Source organism: Salmo trutta, chromosome 6 (genome assembly GCF_901001165.1).
Source record: "Salmo trutta chromosome 6, fSalTru1.1, whole genome shotgun sequence".
NCBI classification, from domain to species: domain Eukaryota; kingdom Metazoa; phylum Chordata; class Actinopteri; order Salmoniformes; family Salmonidae; genus Salmo; species Salmo trutta.
In genome coordinates this window covers 46602367-46624295 of record NC_042962.1, presented here as the reverse complement: position 1 = coordinate 46624295, position 21929 = coordinate 46602367, and the positions used below count along the sequence as shown (strand labels likewise).

Below are 21929 nucleotides of genomic sequence, written 5' to 3'. Positions count from 1 at the left end.
TACAGTAATTGGTACATTTTTAACAGGCAGTCAAAACAATATTTCAACATGGCAACATTTGACTCCAATTTCAGCCCTGAGAATGTTAGAGGGGTGGTATTTGAATAGTATCATGTAAGTAAGGGGTGGAGAGAAAAAAAACGGCCTGGGTAATAGACGACCCATTTAGCATATTTGATCCTGACATCATGTGGCATCTGCATTTCAACTACATCCAAGTTAGCCCATTCTGCTGATCTGTTCATCTGGGAACGGCTGGGATAGCCTGTCCATGACCAGCTGTGTAAACCTACCTCTCAAAGGAGAAACAGAACGAGAGTTAGTCCTAAAAGCTATAATGACAAACATTCCACATATCAGAGCTCATCCTCCTTGAGTTGTGATAGGTTATAAATATAAGGCTCTGTTCCCATAGGCCACACTGGCATACAGTACCGCTTACTAGAAAGTATCGGGCATGTTGTAATTAAATGGTATAGTAGTATGGAATTGGAATCTGGCCAAGATGTGTTCCAATGCTCTGGTCCCATGTTTGATCGAACACAGGCGGAAAGGAAGCGCGCGGTATGCTCAAACAGCTAGCTGTCCACGGTCGACCATGTCTTTGTGAATGTTTTCATCTCAATACTTAATTGAAACCCCAGCTGCATCCAAACCCTCCTCCCTTCATCCCTGCTTTTTCCCTGCTCTTTGAACACAGTTAGGGGGCTTCGGGAGCGAGTGCATTCCAACGGCAGCGACGGGCAGACAGATCGGGGTTGGCACCTCGCTGGCCTCCAGCAGTTCCCAGTCACCTGGAATCACCTGGCACTGCCCGCACCAGTGCTCAGTCCGTGCCCACAGTCTGCCCACAATATATCCACCACGAGCAGTTGGGGCAGTGGAGAGCAGGAACGCAGCTTGACTAGCTCCACGCTTCAGTGAAGCAGGCCCGACCACCTAACACCCCCGAACCCCCCCACCCCCCCCCCCCCCGAACCCCCCCGCGGACGCCCCACTGCTTCCCACGCCTCGCACAAGCTGCTGCTGCGAAGGGCAATGGGCCAAGGACCAGGGAGGTCCAAGCTCTGCCCCCAGGCTGACACCACGGGCAGGGCAGGGCAGGGCAGTGGGAAGGTATGGCGCCCCAACCATCCTATATCCCACATGCCATCTCATCGCTCACCCTATAGGGCTAGGGGTACATTTTGGCAATATGTACTGACAGTATGAACGTTAAACCAAAAAACTAAATTTGATTGGTTACTGCAGAGTATTGGACCAGAACTATACTGAAACCTTATTAATCAGGCTCCATATGTTTCTGAACTAGATCTGTCACATCTAGTTCTGATCCAGAATCAGCTGTCAGGATCAGCTGTCAGTTGTCCACAGGATCAGCTGTCAGTTGTCCACCCACCCACACGATACCTTATTGGTCTTTTCCTCATTGGGATGTTGTTATTCAGGCACAATCACAGCAACATCACCTTCCTTTAGGTTTCATATGACAGCCTAGAGTGAGCCAAGGCGAGGCGAGGAAAGGTGTGTGTATGAATACAGATCAAATCAGCCCTGTTTCCCCAGACATTCTCCCACATTCTCCGGGCTAACCAATCTTCACCATCTCTAGATTGTTTTCGTCGTCACGTGAGAGACAACGAGCGCGGCTGCTTTGGCGTCGGAGCATCCCAGCGTGCAAAGACATGATCTGGCGAGGGGCGGGAGGATCAATCATTCTCTGGGAGATGTTATTTGCCAACCTGAGCTGACACGTTCGCCCCAAGACACGCTTTGAACTGCATTGTGGGAGGCAGCTCGTTGTGTTGCGTTTATTTTCTTTTATCCTTATTGTTCCATTGTCAACCATTGTCCCTTGTGTGAGGTTGTGTGGTTTAAGTCTATTTTGTCAAGTCTAAGTTTGTCTGATGAGGAAAGACGGGAATATACAAAGAAAATAGTTATCCTTGTTCATAATACTTAGGTTTGCTCTGTAGTCCAAACTACACATTCATACACTGGCAAGCCAACCCTACCTCTCTGTCCTATCAAAAACATTGCCGCAACGCTACTGTGTACGTAACAATGAGAAAATAACATACTGCCTTCAGGTAGCCTAGCGTTTAGAGCACTGGGCCAGCAACCGAAAGGTCGCTGGTTCAAACACCCGAGCAGACAAGGTGAAAAATCTGGCGATGTGCCCTTGAGCAAGGCACTTAACCCTCATTTGCTCCAGGGGTGAAGTACTACTATGGCTGACCCTGTAAAATAACATATTTCACTGCAGCTATCCGGTGTATGTGACAATAGAACATCATCCATGGTTGTACGCTACAAATAGTCATGCCGGGGAAGAATTTGGCTAAAACAGGAAATCGACCTCACCATCCACTACATAATAATGAAAACTCATCTCCAGCAACGCCAGCTCTCACAGACTACACTCTAAACACACCACTCTGGGAAAAGGATGCCTGAATAAAATAGCCCTCCGTTAGTGTTAATACAAGGCTTACATAAGCAAACGGAACATCTAAACCATGACATTATCTCGATCTGAGTAAACCGCAAATGTACACAGAGTGAAGTGGATGGGAAGCATAAATGTTTGGATGATGATGAGTCCCCGTGCATTTATCTATTAGCGCTGGCTAGTTCCACGCTGAGTTGTGTGTGTGTGTGTGTGTGTGTGTGTGTGTGTGTGTGTGTGTGTGTGTGTGTGTGTGTGTGTGTGTGTGTGTGTGTGTGTGTGTGTGTGTTTGGAGAGGCCTTGCCGGGTGCCTCTCTTTATGGCCAGGGTCATTTCCTTCCACGGAGCATCAGGCCAATGAGTTTGTTCAGCCGCTTATTAAGTTATAGCATCCATTAGAAAGCAATCATGGCTAACGCCCCCGCGCGCGTGTGTGTGTGTGTGCACGTGCATCTACGCACATGTATGTTACGCCGTTACAGCCATGTCACTAGAAAACGTTCCCCCTTAGCACTGAGAGGCAGAGAGAGGCTGCTACATCTACCACCCACATCTGGGGGTCTGACCTCTGGTACCCTGTCCAGACCTGGGCTACACGGGAGAACAGCGGGAGGCCGGAGCCATATGTTATCACCTCACACACACACCCATGAAATGAGGAGGTCAGATGGCCAATGAGTGTTACCACACCGCATGCGTCAAAAATGGAGGACATGAAACATGAGGTTTCTTTGGAAACACACAAAGAACACCTCTATATCTATCATTGGGAGGCTATACGGGCTGGACACAAAAGCGTTGTTTTTGGATAAGAATGGCTCCATCTTTTAAGACATTTTAACACTTTATAAATTATGGAAAACCTTGATAGAGAATAGCCAGTGAACAAACCATGAACCTTTTCAGGTGCAGAGACATATTTTACAAAATACAGTAGGAAAAGTTCAAATGGGATGACGTTCACATATTATATGCTTTGCCAATTTGCCTTATCTTCTGAAATTACAACACATACGTTCACACGTTCATTTCCACACAATAAGAAAACCCACGGATCTTTAGCTCATATTACCCGTCAACGACCAGTAACAGTCACACAAACCACTAATCCTCTGTCCAATGACAGCTATGGCAAATCTAGCTCTGAAGCCTTGGGTCTGACAGGGTTTAGAATGTTCCTAGCGGGCAAGGATCCCCCCCCCCCCACACACACACACACACACCTCCCCCCCAAACCACATCAGCCACAGTCAGACGCATTCTACCTCAGACGGAAAGAAACACTCCGACAGAACAGATGTACTCTGAAATGGCCTCCGATGCCCCGACATCACAAGACAGTTCGCAGACAGAATCGCAGACAGTCGGCTCGGGCACGATGAATGGAGATTCTGAATCATCAGTCACAAACCACTGCAGGTGTTCAGTGTTGGAACCAGACGCAAACGTGCACAGATACACACACACACACACACACACACACACACACACAAGCGTATGCATGCATGCACACAAACTTACACGCACCACACACTGTAGGGTATTTTCACCATCTATGTCAAACCCCAGTCGTTCAGGTAGACACTCATGTTCCGATGTGTAATCATGTGTGTATCACTCCTATAATTGTCTTTATCTGTCCATTCCTTTCCCCATGGAGCCAGTGTCGATGTCACACTGACCAACACGTGACAACAACCATCGCAAGCTTTTCATTCGCTCTGCAGTAGGCCCTTCAAAATGCACTGACTGGCTCTCAGTATGGGGGGACACACTCTTAAGCCTCACACACACACACACACACACACACACACACACACACACACACACACACACACACACACATACACACACACACACACACACACACACACACACACACACACACACACTCCATACCCCATTATGGCTGTTTACTGCTGACTCATCCAGGCTAGTTTTAAAGGCCACCCCTGGTCCCTTGTTACTCATTGTGAATGGGAAGCCATCGACCATCGTTTCAGAGGCAGCGCAAACACTGTCCCCTTTTACAGAAGCAGACAAACAAGTCAGTCCTCTAGAATAGACACAAAGGTACGGGTAAACACTGGCTCTCGTTCTCTCAAGGGTCCCTGGTCTCCCTGGAGAGGCCATTACAACGTGTTAGCTATGTCACACACTGACACACACATACGGATGTGGACACACACACACACACACACACACATCTATGTCTCTATGTAAGAGAGCGCCAGGTACCAGCAAACAATCCAGTTCTGACCCCACTGAGCCAAATAAAAAGAAAGGAAACGGCAAGTGGACGAGGTCTGCTTGTTTCTCCCACAATTATCCTGTGATTTACGATTGGGATAGATGGGAGCTGAAGTTTGTTGACATTCCCGAGGCTCGGTTAACCTCAATCTGAAGCCATGGGCTGTATGTAAACTCAAAGTGCTGATTTAGGATCAGTTTCGCCTTTTATATCACAATGAATAAGATTACATCGACAGGGGGAACCGGATCCTACATCAGCACTCCAACTGAGAGGCTTGATACATACGCTCCAGTTCATTCCCAACAAATGTCATAAATGGCTTTGTTTCCAAAAAGGGCATCTTTAAAACGGGTTAAGAGATCAATCAAGAGATGCTACTCGAATGGTTTGACACCTGTCCTTGGTTAAGAATCATGATGGAAGCTTACGTTTCCAGGTTTTAACAATAAAGAAAGCATTTTCTTCAAAAGTAGATGAAAGCTTGTCACATATCCTGTCATTTTCTCCATCCATGCACCTTGGTTGGACTGTGAGGCTGCGACTGTTCACATTGTAGCTTTTCTCATCACAATTTTGCGGGATAAAGTATGAAGCTTCGATGGCAAAAAAAAAACTCTCAAATGACGGCAGACACATCAATCTTCTCATAAAGAGTTTGCATGCGAAACTTACGACCCCAGTTACTGCTGAAAGCATACTGCTTCAAACTAGTCTCAAAGTCTTAAAACTAAATCCGATGTGGGGTGTTCCCAACTAACTTTTATGTCCACCGGTTTTGTCTCTTAAACGTAATCCTTAGTGGACACATGTATCAAAGTGATAGATGCCAAAACAATCAAAGATTAAGGTTATACTTAAAGAGACACAACAACCAGAGTCCTACAAGCCTGTGTTCCAACAATCTGTCATTGCATAAAGACTCTGATGAGAAATATAATCCCTGGCTTTATTTTGTGGGCCAAACCTGATTGGCAAACCTTGCAATTTAGCAGTTAGCGACTGGAATAATGTCCTGCTAACATGTTCACCTTGGAGAACTCCCGTAGAGCGAACCCAGACGTTTTAAACCACAAGAATGTGGCGTTTTAATGGCATAATTTAACAGGGTAATACTGCACTTTGTCTCTAAAGGCAAAAGAGTAATCAGATTCTACCAACACCATCCATTGACAGTTACCATATAAAACCCTTTTATTGCCTATAAATGGTGTTGGGGTGTTAACTTTTAATGTTGCTTTTGAGTGGGACACTACATTCAGCAGGCAGTCAACCTCAACATGACAAGGGCTTAACAGTCTTTCACATTTGAAATATGTCTTTCACATTTGAAACTATGTTGGCAATCGCTGCAACTATAGAACAAATACAATCATATAGCCGACACAGCTGTCAAACTGAAATCTTGCTAATCTCAAAATGACTGAGCTATCCATCAGAGACAAGGCATTTGCCTTGCCCCATTTTCAACAGGGAAACTTAGACAGACTTAGACCGAAACAGGCTCATACTGGCTTGTCCCATGTCGGAGAGCCCTCCAAAGACCTCTGCTGTTTTTAGAGTTTCCCACGTGCCTGTTCTTAGCAAGATAAATGTGTAGCGGGACTAGGGGAGGAATGCATTCACGGCTGCTCTTAATTGATGTGAGTGGTCGTCAGCAGCAGTACAGACTGTCTAAACAGAGCCAGGGGTTAGAGAGGGGAGAGGAACTCAGGCCTCACACTCAGGCCTCACACATCATTACTGCTTTATGGGCGCCTCTGGGTCTTCCCACTGTGTGTGTGTGTGTGTGTGTGTGTGTGTGTGTGTGTGTGTGTGTGTGTGTGTGTGTGTGTGTGTGTGTGTGTGTGTGTGTGTTCACATGTCCAACCCCGGTGCTGGACAGCACAGAGCGGGAGATAGACTGGCCTCTGGGGAATTGGGTCCTCTTCCCAAATGAAATGAGTCTGGCTGCAAATGAGGTGGAAATGCTCCCATGCTGGGACACACTGGGGCTGGCCATTGAACAGGAGGACATTCCTCAGCAATTCATTTTGACCTGAACCCAGTATGCTAGCTGGGTCGATGAATGGACGAGGGGAGGGAGGGGAGAGAGGGGGAGGAGAGGGAAGAGAATGAGAAGAGAGAGAGAAGATAGTGAGAAGAGAGAGAGAGAGAGAGAGAGAGAGAGAGAGAGAGAGAGAGAGAGAGAGAGAGAGAGAGAGAGAGAGAGAGAGAGAGAGAGAGAGAGGACTAAAAGCATAATATTTGATGAGGGGATGGCAGTAACCGGTTGTGATCCCTGTATGCTTACTGCCAGCGGCTTGTCTGTCAACAAACTGACTGTCCATGTAGACATTTGGATTACATGCAAAGTGGTTGGCAGGACATTGTGAGTGGATAATATGGGGTGCCACCGTATCACTGGTCGGACTGGAATGACAACATTTACAGTACCTCCACTGAAATATGAGCTTTCAACATTCATATTGTTTCATCTGAAAGTATACTCTTAGCGGGATTATAACAAATAGGACATTTACACAACCAATCCAGTGACTCCACAATACATTTATCACACAAAAACACACTTTAAACTGGCTCCATATACCGTAGATTACATAGTACAGTTAAAGACATACATTAACATCAAACTCTGTACAGGAATAGAATGGGGGGGAGATAATGTCACTCAGAAAATCTTTTCATTCATCCATCGCGGGGACACATGCAGCACGACGCTTTTAAATCCATCAAATCAAATCTCTCCACTTCGCAATCCTCTTAAACTAATTCCCAGGTATGTTTCAGAGGCCGCCGGCCTCTATCTGGACAGCACCAGCAACACATCTGCCCAGTGTGAACACTTTCACTTGGCCAGGAGCTGGCCCAGGCTGCCTGTAAAGTATCACCGCCTTGGAGGCATCTCAGCCTGGACCTTATAGCATTATATAGTGAATCATTACGGGCAATCATAGCCTCCCTGGTGATTACAAAAATATGTTGTTAAAGAACAACAGAGTCTAACTGCAATGCAATTGTGTTTGTTTGAGACAGAATAACGCAGTTTGACAGGAGAAAATAAACCAACAAACATGTCATCTCCTACGGTCCTGTGGTGTCATGTTTATGTGTTGCTGTCGCCTCGATGTTTACTCCAATAATAGACAGAAATAGGAGCCGTCACTCAAGTCCGCTGTGTTTGAGTGACAGCTAAGGGTTCTGTTGGTAAGGGTGTGTATGCAGTACTGTCACCCCCTCATGGGGTGACTGCTGTAGGGCTGGCGTATGTAGCTAGCTAGCTCTCCCCTCACCAGTCATGGAGGAATAGGGGTAGGGGTCTACGGGAGCCCCACAGCTGTACAATGGAGCTGGCCACATCCATCCATAACACACACACACACACACACACACACACACACACACACACACACACACACACACACACACTGGGGGAGAGCCAGGGGCACCCAAGCCAAAGCAGTAATGATGTGAACACACACACACACAATCCCAGCAAGGGAGCACAATCCATACCCCACCATTGCTGTTTCTATGGCAGGATTAGACTCACTGCTGGGGGAAACATACTAATCTTTAATATGGCTAAGAGGGGACGAAATACATTCCAACACACACACACACACACACACACACACACACACACACACACACACACACACACACACACACACACACCTCCCAGACTAGCTTGTTGTACCTCTCCTTGAACGATTGGGAGCATATTCCCTCTGTTATCAATCAGAATTAAAGCTGCTTACAGGGCCGGCCCCCGTGCCGTTGCCACAAGCAACAGGGCACACAATTGCTTTCCTTTTCCCTGCACTGGCTAGTAAAGGGATCCTGCAAATCAGGATCATCTCTTGCAAGTAGCCTCATTCCCGAAATAAGAAATATAGCTAACGTTAGGCTACACGGTCATCGGAACCAGTTGGACAAACACAGATCACAGCAAGCTGACCCCGATTTAAAGAGGCACAACAGGTCAAATATGATAACGCTACAGTCAACGACACGTACGCAGCAAGGAAGCACGTACACTGAGTTTAACTTTGCGGCTCCTTGAAACTTAAAGGACACATCTGGCTGACATTCATATGAAATGACAACAGGAAGAAAACACAACACCTTTAAGCCCAACACAATAGCCTACTATTATTGGGTCGCGTAGAAGCCTATGCACCAGATGCAGAAGCTTGATGCCCCCAGTCCACAAAATCTGAGAACAAATACTGCTGAATTCCCATGTCTTAAAGGGACATCTCCTGTTTTAAAGGGACATCTCCACTCTTAAAGGGACATCTCCTGTTTTAAAGGGACATCTCCTGTTTTAAAGGGACATCTCCACTCTTAAAGGGACATCTCCTGTCTTAAAGGGACATCTCCTGTCTTAAAGGGACATCTCCACTCTTAAAGGGACATCTCCTGTTTTAAAGGGACATCTCCTGTTTTAAAGGGACATCTCCACTCTTAAAGGGACATCTCCTGTCTTAAAGGGACATCTCCTGTCTTAAAGGGACATCTCCTGTCTTAAAGGGAAAAGAGTGGTGGTGTTATGAGCGTCTAGCTGTTCTCCTTACCATGCCTGAGGTGCTGCATCCTGGGGTTCTGTCTTCAGTTGACACACATGGTAATCCTGCTGCACTGCACAGCAGCTGCTGCAAGCCACTGATCCCACCCACGATAAAGTTTACATCCACAATGCAGCCCTCTGCTCGGTGTGACAACTGCGCAGAACAGCGATCGCCCTCTCTCTCTCTCTCTCTCTCTCTCTCTGAGCCTCTCTCTTTCTATTGCACTCCCTCTTTCTCTCTCTCTGACTTGCTCTACACAATCTCTGCCTGTCCTCACTCTCACACACTGTGTGTGTTTCTATCACTCTGCCTCTCTCGTTCTCTCTCTCTCTCTCTCTCCCTCCGACAACATGCACACTGCTGCCTCTCAACGCCGTTTATCACTCTTTCTCCTCTGTCTCTCTCCCTCTCCGCCCCTCTCTCGCTCACACTCGCGTTACATACTCTGCCGCTCTCACACCGCCTCTCTCCGTCTCACTCTCGAGGTCCCTCCTCTTTCTGTGCCTCAGCGCTTTTCTCCTGCTCAAGCTACAGGACGTTTAACACGTGTTGGGGGGTGTAGGGATGGGTGAGATGGCTGCCGGCTCTGAAGGTGGCACTTTCCTCTGGGGAGATGAAGGGGGGTGGGTGATGATGGGGGGGGGGTAGGAGAGATGGGGGAGGGGTGGGTGACAGCAGGGGGGGGGGGTTCAGGGACGTGAGTGGAGCTCGGCTTGAGATGTTTCTGACTGAGCTCTTTTGAGCGAGAGAGAGAGAGAGAGAGAGAGAGAGAGAGAGAGAGAGAGAGAGAGAGAGAGAGAGAGAGAGAGAGAGAGAGAGAGAGAGAGAGAGAGAGAGAGAGAGAGAGAGAGAGAGAGAGAGGGGCCTGGCTGCCTGGGACAAACTCCAACCCATCTGCCGCAATCACAATCAGTCTCAGCTGAATGGCTGTGACAAACCAAAGCCCAGAGCCTCTCGATCAGGACGCCTACGAGGGTAGAGGGGGGAGAAATGGGGGAGAAGTGGAGAGGAAGGGGGAGGGGACCCCTCTCCATTGTCTCCCCCCTCCACTGTGAAAAGGGGGCAGACACTGGAGGGGTGAAAGGGAAATTGAAAGGGTCCTGGCTGGCGAAAGCAGTCCTTGTTAAAATAAAGAGAAAGAGAAAGGAAGAGCTACTCCCGGCCTAGCCAATCACAGTCCCTCTGCCCAACATTCACTAGTCACTAATGTCGCTAAATGAACAATTACGCTAAACACATGAGTAATTAGTAGCACCACAACCAAAGGGGTCAGAAGCGGATGCCTCCAAGCTAAATTTATGACAAGTGAAAGTTGTAGTTGGGTGAAAAATAAACATGCACATACACCCACATTTTGGGTCAGAGAAAGTTAGAAGTTAATTAGAACGGGGTAAAACTGGAAACGCGCACATTCCAGTGAGAACACGCAGGATCTGAAAGCCAACATTTGAACTGGTTAGAGGACGCAACATCAGATGGAAGGTTTGTGCCGTGATCGTAAAGTCTTGGCGTGTCAAGACTACATAGTTTCTTTACTGGATCGTTGTGTCCCATAAAATTGACAGTGAGGAACCTATTCATCATAATAACAGGGAAGATTCACGACGGCTAATTATGTTGAATATGACAGAAGTGTCATGCGTCAAGCGTATTGCATTTATCATAAGTTGCAGATGTGTCTTACACACACACACACACACACACACACACACACACACACACACACACACACACACACACACAATCTGAATATGTGGTGAGGGTCTAATTTGATTTCTAGAGCAGGTGGTCACCAATTTAGTCCCATTGTCCTGTTTGGATAAAAAAAGATAAATGGACTCAGAAGTCAACAGGAACGGATACATAATCAAGAAATATTGAGGAGTCGCCCCCACTTTAATTCAATAAACTGCACGTCCCCCCAACACTGAGCGACGGCCATGTCTACAACAGGATCCAAAATGGACACACAGAAACACAGCTTGTCTGTAGTGAGACAGAAACCAGCAGACCAAGCCTAGTCACTCATAGGAGAGTCCGATCCCCCCGAAACAGGAAGCTCTGTTTGTTTGGACTTCCACCACATGGACATTGTTTTAAAAAGTGTAACAACACGTCCAGGGGTGAGTTAGTCTGTGTGTGTGTGTGTGTGTGTGTGTGTGTGTGTGTGTGTGTGTGTGTGTGTGTGTGTGTGTGTGTGTGTGTGTGTGTGTGGGGCGAGTGATCTCTGATTACTCCACTGCTTGTGGTGTCAGTGACAGATTCCAATGTTTGGAAACACATGGGTGCCAACATACCCCACACACCCAACCTGGCTGGTTCCACCACCACCACGACTACTACCATCCCCCCGTTAACCATCACCAACGGGCTAGCATTCCACTGAAAGGCGGGTGTTGGATGGTGGTACTGCTGGGCGAGGAAGGGGAGGGGGAGACAGGGTTGATAAGGGGCGGTGTGGGGGGGGGGGGGAGTTGAGGGGCGGGCTCCCCTCCACTCCTCCTTGGTAAAAAAGCGACCACAATCCCCCAGGCATCAGACATTAATGTCATTCATCCGGGAGGGCTTATTAAAACATGTGTGGACGGAGGGAGGACAGCGGAGGTCGATGACGCGCGTCACTTAGCTGAGCGCATTACGTGACCAGTTTCTGCCGCCATCGTCGTCAAGGTCTGTGTCCCCCCCCCCGGACACTCGCTAATCAGGGGGCGATAATCATGGGATAAAATGCAATGGTGTGCGTTTGTGTGTGTGTGTGTGTGTGTGTGTATAAATGTTCCCCCCTTCCTTAATCTTCAGGGCCTCAAACACTATTTACCACATCTTATTGGCTCAGACAAACACAACTGCCAAGCATTTGTATACATGTCTGAATGTCTGAACACTAAATGAGGTACGCTAAAGTCTAAATACCCTTTTGAAACTAAAACCAGAAGTGTTGATAGCATTTTTCTCACCTTGTATACTTATTTGTCAACAGACTACCCCTTTGGTTGTTTGCACGTTGAGACGAGCGGTGGGAATGTCATAGCGTAGACATGGGGGTTTATTTACCTAACACACACACACAGGCTATCCCACTAGGGCTACACAGCTCTCAACCACCGCCCTAGACAGCAGTCAGACTATGGAAATCATCTGGGCTGTGATCGTCCACTTTGGAACGGCCCCACCGACCGCAAACTGGAACAGCCATTTAACATTTTGTTGGGGGGGGGCCAGATTAAACGTGCAACACGATGACCGGGATCTGCGATAATGTGCCTCTGTCATGTTCCATTAAGCAATGGAATGGGTTGGCGTGATATGTTGGGGGTGCAGGTTTGTCTGTGACACCATTCCTAGCCTGACTGTGCTACTCAAGGGAATGACGGTAGCTAGTCCAAGATGTACTCTTAAGGACCCTACCGTTACTCCTTATGGTGCAAGGCCCTTATATGTTCTTTTCAGAGGTAGACTGGCTCTGAAAGCCAAGACAGCCAAATACTCCATCTAAACGTGAATCGGTTGTCAATTGCGTTACGGTTCGAGAAACATAAAGCCCTCTACTTTCACATCACAATAATTTCACAAATGCAAAATCTACACTGTAAAATCTACACTGTAAAATCTACACTGTAAAATATACACTGTACACTGTTTTAACCGGCCTTGTCACAGCTGCAGCCGGAAGTATTTTTCAGTGACAACACATTTCTGGCGGCCTTCTTCCGTTCCACACAGGTGTTCAGAGCATGCTAGATGTAGATGGCTAAGGTTGTCCCTTGGCCTTCCGTCTGTTTTTTTCGTAAACACGAGCTGTAACTTGGAGATATGGCCGTGTGGGAACACTAACCCTATAAAGGTGTGTGTCAAATGATTTATCGCCGATATGAAAGGTAAGGTCCTTATGCTTCCAAAACCGTAACGCAAGCGACGCGTGTTAGTGTTCAGACCCAGCGTCACGGCGATTAAAACAAAACTCCCCCTTACAGAAGATTCCTTCGTACAATGACACTCCCGTGTAATGCAATGGAACTGAGAGTCAGGATCAAGGGCTATGGCTCAGGGGGAGCATGACATGCGGGGATGTAGGTTTGGATTAAACACCATATTCTTTACTATTCTAAAGAGGACAATGATTTGCCTGATCCCAGATCAGTCCTGTATAGACGATTCTTATGGTCATTGGCATGCCAAACTGACCAGATAGCTGATCTGTGACCAGTAGGCTAACCAATGATTTCTATGCTGACACAAAATAATATATATAACATTTAATAATATATGCCATTTAGAAGACACTTTTATCCAAAGCGATTTACAGTCATGCCTGCATACATTTTACATATAGATGGACCCGGGAATCAAACCCACTACCCTGGCGTCACAAGCACCATGCTCTAGCACATGAGCTAAACAGGACCACAAAACCTACAGCATATACAATGTTATAAAGCAATAAATACTGTAAAACAGATCAATACTGAAATGATACAGCATGGTTTAATTCATTACTAGCACCCAAACCCAATACTGAGTCAGTTTGGTACTCGGCTGGAGGTGAATAGCACAGATGCAGCTACTGTGACTTCCAGGAGCACACTGCGCCAAACCTGCACCTCCTCTATCTCGCCACACATCTCAACACAAGGATGTTTCTCCAAACGGTTAAAAGCGACCGTGTCAGTCAAAACAACTGCACGCTTTGGTGAATACGTACAAAAGAGCAAAAACATTGTTTAGCCTACTAGCTTACCTTGATAATAAAGCCAAGGAACTCCACTCAAAACATCTCAGGAAATAATCACTCACCTAATATACTGGACATCTAAAGACTCAAAACATCACAACTGTAGATGCCACCCATTTTGCTCAAAATAGAACGACATAGCGGCTCAGACGCTGTGATGTGCGTATGTGGTGCCATAGTTAGCATGGCAGGCATCATGAGATTAATGGTGTGGAAGCCATTGGGTTGGTTGGGTAAATACCAGTGTTCATTAGTAATTACACAAGGCCACAGTGACCACTCTTCTTCACCGGATCTGATTTCCCACAAGAACAGTCCTAATACCTCCACTCAATGGACCTACAGTACTGTAAGCAGCACAACAAAAAGTCCCTTTATTATAATGTTGTGTAATGTCTTTTATTTATTCAACCTATTTAACTAGGAAAGACCCCTGAGGTTAGAACAGATTTTACAGAGCCCTTCTTTGCACAGCCTACCAAATCAAAACAAACCAAAGTTTATTTGTCACGTGCGCCGAATACAACACTGTAGACCTTACAGTGAAATGCTTACTTACAGGCTCTAACCAATAGTGCAACAAAGGTATTAGGTGAACAATAGGTAAGTAAAGAAATAAAACAACAGTAAAAAGACAGGCTGTATACAGTAGCGAGGCTATAAAAGTAGCGAGGCTACATACAGACACCGGTTAGTCAGGCTGATTGAGGTAGTACGTACATGTAGATATGGTTAAAGTGACTATGCATATATGATGAACAGAGAGTGGCAGTAGCGTAAAAGAGGGGTTGGCGGGTGGTGGGACACAATGCAGATATCCCGGTTAGCCAATGTGCGGGAGCACTGGTTGGTCGGGCCAATTGAGGTAGTATGTACATGAATGTATAGTTAAAGTGACTATGCATATATGATAAACAGAGAGCAGCATCAGCGTAAAGGGGGGGGGGGCAATGCAAATAGTCCGGGTAGCCATTGACCTCGGTCATGTAAGAAGTGATCTCAAGCACACAAACACTTATCTTAAGTAACATGGATGCTTTCAAATTCAAAATGGCCGCGACTGTAGATGACCACTTAGCTTATGATTGACCTTGAGTACATCATAAAGAGAACTGCATGGCCCACCAGGACGCTACTGTGGTACCGCGTGGACTGAATGGTGGGGGTGGTGAGTGGATAAAGGACCAGCATAACATTTCAGTCACTAGCCTAAGTGCTTTCCTTCTCCCCTATAGCACAGAGATATTACGGCGAGTTAAGACGACGGGTCCTTTCAGAATGTATTAACAAAAAGCTTCATTAACCCATTCGATTAACCTCTTCCTCTCATAAGCGCCATAAAACTGATGCATGTTTTTAGCCAGGCCTGGCCATACAGATAAATCACGGGAGACCCACAGGGCTCTTACAGTTAGCTTACAGTTAAGCCTGGTTAAACCAGACTGAATGCTGCGTTCAATTGGGATCGATGGTGAATGCAGCGTTCCGTTTTGCTTAACCAGGCTATCTTTCAGTAGCCACAGACATAAACAGCACTGGACCATTCTGGGTTGATGTTAATGGTTGTAAATCCATATAATGTACTGTGGCAGTCATGGCTGACTTGTGTTATGGGTCAACAACAGTGTCAGGCTTGAACTAATTCGCCGAAGTGTTTTCATCATCTGGTCTATTTATATGAGTTCATCTTCAATTAATAGATAGTACAGTGCAGTATTGACCAAGAAGATGCACAACAGTGAGCACAGCTCTCCACGGTACTCTGATTAAAGACTAAGCTAAGCAGCTAAGCTAAGACTAAGCTTAGACTAAGCTAAAGTTAGTTTTATGCTAAAAACAGATGGAACATACAGGCTTAAAGCACATGCCGCATATTTCCTCAAGCATTGTTCAGTTCTCTGTTCAGAATTTACTCTTGAGTAGCTCAAAGTACGCTATTTTCTTACACATGTAAGAGCTTGAAATAACAACCACTGATTACTAAAATAAACATATTTCACCGGATCCAATCAAATACAAAAATGTATTTGATGAGAGTTTTCTGAGGGAAAAAGAGGGGGGGGCGTCTCTCTGCAAAACATTTCTATAGAAAACCAATGGATTCATTTATCTCCAACTATGGTGGGGGAACTGACCTCTAATCAATGCATTAGGCTAAGTCTCTCACTCACAGGAGGGCACATAAATACACAATTGACCTTATTAGGTCTCTGGTGGGGGCTTAGCAGTATCAAACGAAAGCATTAGACTGGTCAACTTATCCAATTACAGTTGTCAAACGCATGGCCTTCACCCAAGTGAGACGGCTGCAGAACAGAGCCTTGGGGTGCGCAGTTGCATTGTGGTCCGTACCAAAGGGAAGGCTCGGCCCTATCCTCATCATCTGGAGAGGGAGAGAGGGAGAGATGGAGAGATGGAGAGAGGGAGAGAGGGAGAGCGGGCCGCATACTTCCACACAGGATTACATAGCCTTTCATCTCCCGAGACCGGCGGCAACGGCGGTGGAGGAACAGAGGCGTCTTTGAGGTCGAGACATGCCTTGTAGTAACATCAGTGAGCCGCACAGCTACAGTCACAAGCCGTTAACATCAGTGGAGGGAAAGCCTCCTCCGTTAGCCTGCTATCATCATAGTGGATGAACACACACGAATATAAACATGAACACATGTGCCCACACAAACACAGGCTCTCTTTCAATGAAGGTGTCCCTCAGTCTGCGCCCAAAATGGAACTCGCTAAAGATGTATTTAATCATATACTCAACTATGAACTGTTTTTGATGATCATAACGCTGCCTTAGGGTCTTCAACTGAGACGCTGCAATTTCATGAAGGGAGGGATTATTGCCCAAATAAATTAGAGGGAATTCAGAAGGAAAATAATTCCATTTACTATGGATGAAATCCCATTTGCAAGCTAAACTGGTAAATGAGCACACTGCTCTGGTGGCTATAATTCACCATCTAAGCATAATACAGTACTAGTGAGTAGTGGTAATGTCCTGATCAAGGCAAGGACACACACAGACAAATGAAGGACAGATATGGGAATACAATATACATTTATTCCAAGTGGCTGAACGTTAGAGAACGATAAAGAGTTGCTTTTTACTACTTTTAGACCCAAAGAGAAATACATCCAAACAAAGATATGTCACGACTTCCGCCGAAGTCGGCTCCTCTCCTTGTTCGGGCGGCGTTCGGCGATCGACGTCACCGGCTTTCTAGCCATCGCCGCTCCATTTTTCATATGTCCATTTGTTTTGTCTTGTTCCATACACACCTGGTTTTCATTTCATAATCACACTGCATGTATTTATTCCTCTGTTCCCCTCCATGTCTTTGTGTGTAATTGTTTATTGTTATGTGGATATTGTCAGGCGCCGTACTTTTGTTATATTCCGTGTTTTTGGCACGTTTATGTTTTTATGTGCTGTCGTTTTTGGACCGGAATTAAAATGCGCCTGTTTACTACACTCTGATCTCCTGCACCTGTCTTCGCCTCCATACACACCCCTAACAAGATATTTCAAAATGGACAGATAATCTATCAAAACCTACTGCCAGTCCTCCCACTTCACTCAAATTTGGAGGGATAATTCCTCTCTAAAGATGATGAATAGTTTATTGATCAGCAGATGTCCTGGCTAATGTCCATTCAGGAGGGGCTGCAGATGCATGACTTGCCGGTGCTCATAGCCTAAGAGACTATCCTCCATAGATCGCCAGCAGTGTGCCCATTCTCCCCTGCTCCCCACCCCACCCCCCTGCTACCCTGAGCAGGCCCCCTGCCTGCCTGCCCTCCCTGAGTCCTCCAAGGTGTGGAGGGGTCACAGACAAACAAAGACGCACACCATCTGCTAAGGCCAGGTGAGACCAGCTTTGGCCACCTGGCTGATCAACGGACAGCGTTCTACATAAAATGTTGACACAGACACCCAAAGGAAAGTCAATGGAGATTTAGTATGCAATGAAAAACACTTTCATTACATAAGATAAGACCACAGGCAATCCCAACCATACACGCAGACACATAGACAGAGTGCAAGAAGGAGGGGATGAAGGGAAAAAGGAGGAATTGGCAGAAAGAGGGAACAAAAAACTAAATCTGCATTGTTTTAATCCAAGGCCAAGGAAGATTATATATTTCTGTTCCCTCGACACAGCAGCTTTTCAGACAGGACACGTGACCTTCCACCCGGCCAGTCATGCTTTTTAGTGTCCTAAAGCAGCATCCATATGTCCTCATCCAAATCACGCCTGCCCCCATTCAATAGCTCACTGAAACAGAGAGAAAGCTGTCACTCACTTCACTTTCACCACGTTCCCTCTCTATTCACATGTAGAGATAGATGTACATAACATAGACTTAATATTGCTGTTTGGCCAAATACATCTACTGTGAATCCATCTTTTTGGCAATCATTTCCACATACAATCAACCTATATCTGATACGATCAGAGAGAACCAGATATAACCGTAACAACCATAAGGAAAGCTTATATGATGCATCATGACATGTCTCGTCTTGTTTGGAGGTTTTCAATCTGATGTTGACACAGGGCTGTGGAGCCTTTGTTTGTGTTTGTCATGGACGTCATCAGAGTTAATGAAATAATGAACGATGCCGCGACAGTACCCCACTGTGGTTTTGTTCTGTTCTCCCTCGGCCAGTGTTGCTGTGTGTGTGTGTGTGTGTGTGTGTGTGTGTGTGTGTGTGTGTGTGTGTGTGTGTGTGTGTGTGTGTGTGTTGTGGAAAGGAGTGGATACAAGGAGGACTATATTATGGAACAGATGGGTTTGACATATGATGAGAAAAATGTTTTTGGAGTGAGCTTTCTTGTATTCGTTGGCAGACATTTTCATATATTTTAAAGATACAATACATAGCAATGGCGAAACTGTGGTGTAGATATTGGGGGGGGATAGATGGAACAGAAGGGTGTCCGGGGCTCCTCCCCCGGAATTTATTTTGACTTTTGACATTTATAACGCATTTCCTGCTATTTATACACAGTTTGACATGACTTATTATGTCTCTCTTCAGGGGTATATGGAGGGGTATTTTGAGGGGTATATGGAGGGGTATTTTGAGGAGTATATGAGGGGTATTTTGAGGGGTATATGGAGGGGTATATGGAGGGGCATATGGAGGGGTATTTTGAGGGGTAAATGGAGGGGTATTTGAAAACCCAGTACAAGTGGAAGTATAAGTGGAATAGAGCATCAAATCACAGTTTATTGGTCGCGTACACAGTTTAGCAGATGTTATAGAGGGTGCAGCGAAATGCTTGTGTTACTAGCTCCTAACAATGTAGGAAAAAATATCAAACAAAGGGCATTTACAATAAAGTATGGCACATAATATTGAAATCAGGTACAATATCCAACATCTGTGTAATACCTTCCTATAATGTGATAGACTGTATAAATATAATCTTGCATTGGGTCTGTAGGACACAGAAATAACAAGCCCTGAAGTGGAATCCAATTCGTTCTCTCTCCAGCTTCTTGATGGATTGATTGCCTTCATTTTCCCAGGAAAAACGAGGAATATAATGTAAGTCCTCTCGATAAAGTAGCCGTAAGACACAGCCTAATATGGGGAAGGAGGCGTGCATGTCTTTATTAGTCCTGAGTTTCTGCTTCATGCCCAACAAAAGAAAGTGTGGAGTCATTTATCACTGTCACTAATGTCGAGCAACATCCGAGGAACAGCGGCACAATCCCTAGGATCTGGTCTGTCAGGTCTGTCAGCGTAGCTGTCTATTCCAAGGAGGTTAATTACCATGAATTTGAATATTGTAATTATACGTACAGTTGAAGTCGGAAGTTTACATACACCTAGGTTGGAGTCATTAAAACTCATTTTTCAACCACTCTACAAATGTCTTGTTAACAAACTATAGTTTTTGATGTATTTCAAGATGTTGTAGGGGTGCTTTGCTGCAGGAAGGACTGGTGCACTTCACAAAATAGATGGCATCATGAGGGAGGAAAATTATGTGGATATATTGAAGCAACATCTCAAGACATCAGTCAGGAAGTTAATGCTTGGTCACAAATGGGTCTTCCAAATGAACAATGACCCCAAGCATACTTCCAAAGTTGTGGCAAACTGGCTTTATTAAGGACAACAAAGTCAAGGTATTGGAGTGGCCATCACAAAGCCCTGACCTCAATCCTATAGAAAATTTGCGGGCAGAACTGAAAAAGTGTGTGCGAGCAAGGAGGCCTAGAAACCTGACTCAGTTACACCAGCTCTGTCAGGAGGAATGGGCCAAAATTCACCCAACTTATTGTGGGAAGCTTGTGGAAGGCTACCTGAAATGTTTGACCCAAGCTAAACAATTTAAAGGCAATGCTACCAAATGCTAATTGAGTGTATGTAAACTTCTGACCCACTGGGAATGTGATGAAAGAAATAAAAGCTGAAATAAATCATTCTCTCTACTATTATTCTGACATTTCACATTCTTAAAATAAAGTGGTGATCCTAACTGACCTTAAACAGGGATTTTTTACCAGAATTAAATGTCAGGAATTGTGAAAAACTGAGTTTAAATGTATTTGGCTAAGGTGTATGTAAACCTCCGACTTCAACTGTATGTCAGTTTTAAGTATTTGTAGGTAAGTGATTATTTATATGAGCAACTGGAAGAAAAATGTTGAATTGATAAAATTATCATTATCTAATTAGAATATCATTCTGTTTCACTTACAGAAAAAATTTATGCAAACACACAAATTAAAAATCCTTAACAAAACTAAACAATGATCACTAAAACTTTAGGGTCAGCCACCCTAGCTATTGCCCCCACTGTCCTTCCAGGTCTAAGCAAGTTCATGGATTCCAAACAGCCCCAAGAACAGCCCCAAGAACAACCAGGCCCCTCTAACCTGTTATTGGGTCACTTTCCTGGTCAAAAGAGGAAGGGTCTCCTCTTCTAAAGTGGTGTGAGTGAGACTGTGGACAAGACAATCATTCCTTTACACACCACTTCCTTACCCTTCTATTGAAAGTCGGCCTGCCGTAGCAAAGGCCCTGGTCAGCGGTCAACTTCTAACCCCCAGCATCCACCCTGGGTCCACTCAGAGGCCCTTCTCCCAGGCCTCCCTGCTCGCTCAAGGGGAAAATTGTTGCTGGATGGGGGGAAACCAGCTCTTTTGACATGGAGAGTTATAGGATAATGGGGATGAAGCTTGAAAAATGGTCTCTCTTTTCTTTGGGCGGTGTGACATTCAAGGGTCTAAGGATAGGTTTGAGGGCCAAGGTCATGAGTTTGGCCTCTCCACATCCCCATTGTCTCCATGAGAAATGTCCCCAGCCAACCCCAAAACTGAAATGGACTGAACGTACATCTTTGTCTTTCCTCACCTTTAGCACCTTTGTCCTCACCATCACTTCACAATAGCATTTTCTCACCAAGACTGCACACAAATCATTGTGTCAGCTTCCCAAACTTAACAACATTGTTCGGCTGGTTCTCATTGAGAATAGATTGCGTTCAGCTGTTGATATTTATTGGCAACTAGCAGCAGCTGTCAAAATGCAGATCGAGGATCCTCCCTTACCTTCGGACATTCCTCCGCTCTTCTTCCAGCTGTTTGAGTAGCTCCTCGATGCACTTGTTGGCGTCCATGTACTCCTGTTAACAACAGATGGAAATGAGTGTCAAAGATGGATTCCATGTGCAAACATGGATGAAAAATATCAGTAATATCAAGAACAGCCCAACAATCCTACACTGTCTCAATTATTATGAAGTTCAGGGGTCGGTTTCCCAGATTCAGCCTAGTCCAGAAGTAAAAAATACAAAATAAAAAATTACTTCAATGGAGATTCTCTTGTGTTTATCAACAGCAGTGGTAAACTACAAAAGAAAGGACAGAAGACCATACAGAAGCCTACATGGAGTATGA

The 21929-nt window shown here is 45.5% G+C and overlaps 1 protein-coding gene across 4 annotated transcripts in view; it reads right to left on the bottom strand.

Moving 5' to 3' along the window:
• Positions 1 to 21929, bottom strand: part of LOC115196063 (nck-associated protein 5) — a 167202-nt gene that overhangs the window by 91009 nt on the left and 54264 nt on the right. For 3 of the 4 annotated variants that reach the window (XM_029756569.1, XM_029756573.1, XM_029756568.1), the window contains one exon: positions 21582 to 21655. In XM_029756569.1, the coding sequence (XP_029612429.1) occupies positions 21582 to 21655 (74 nt within the window). Of the gene's footprint in view, positions 1 to 9280; positions 9726 to 21581; positions 21656 to 21929 lie in introns of those variants that run through there. The other variant, XM_029756571.1, reaches the window with a different exon arrangement.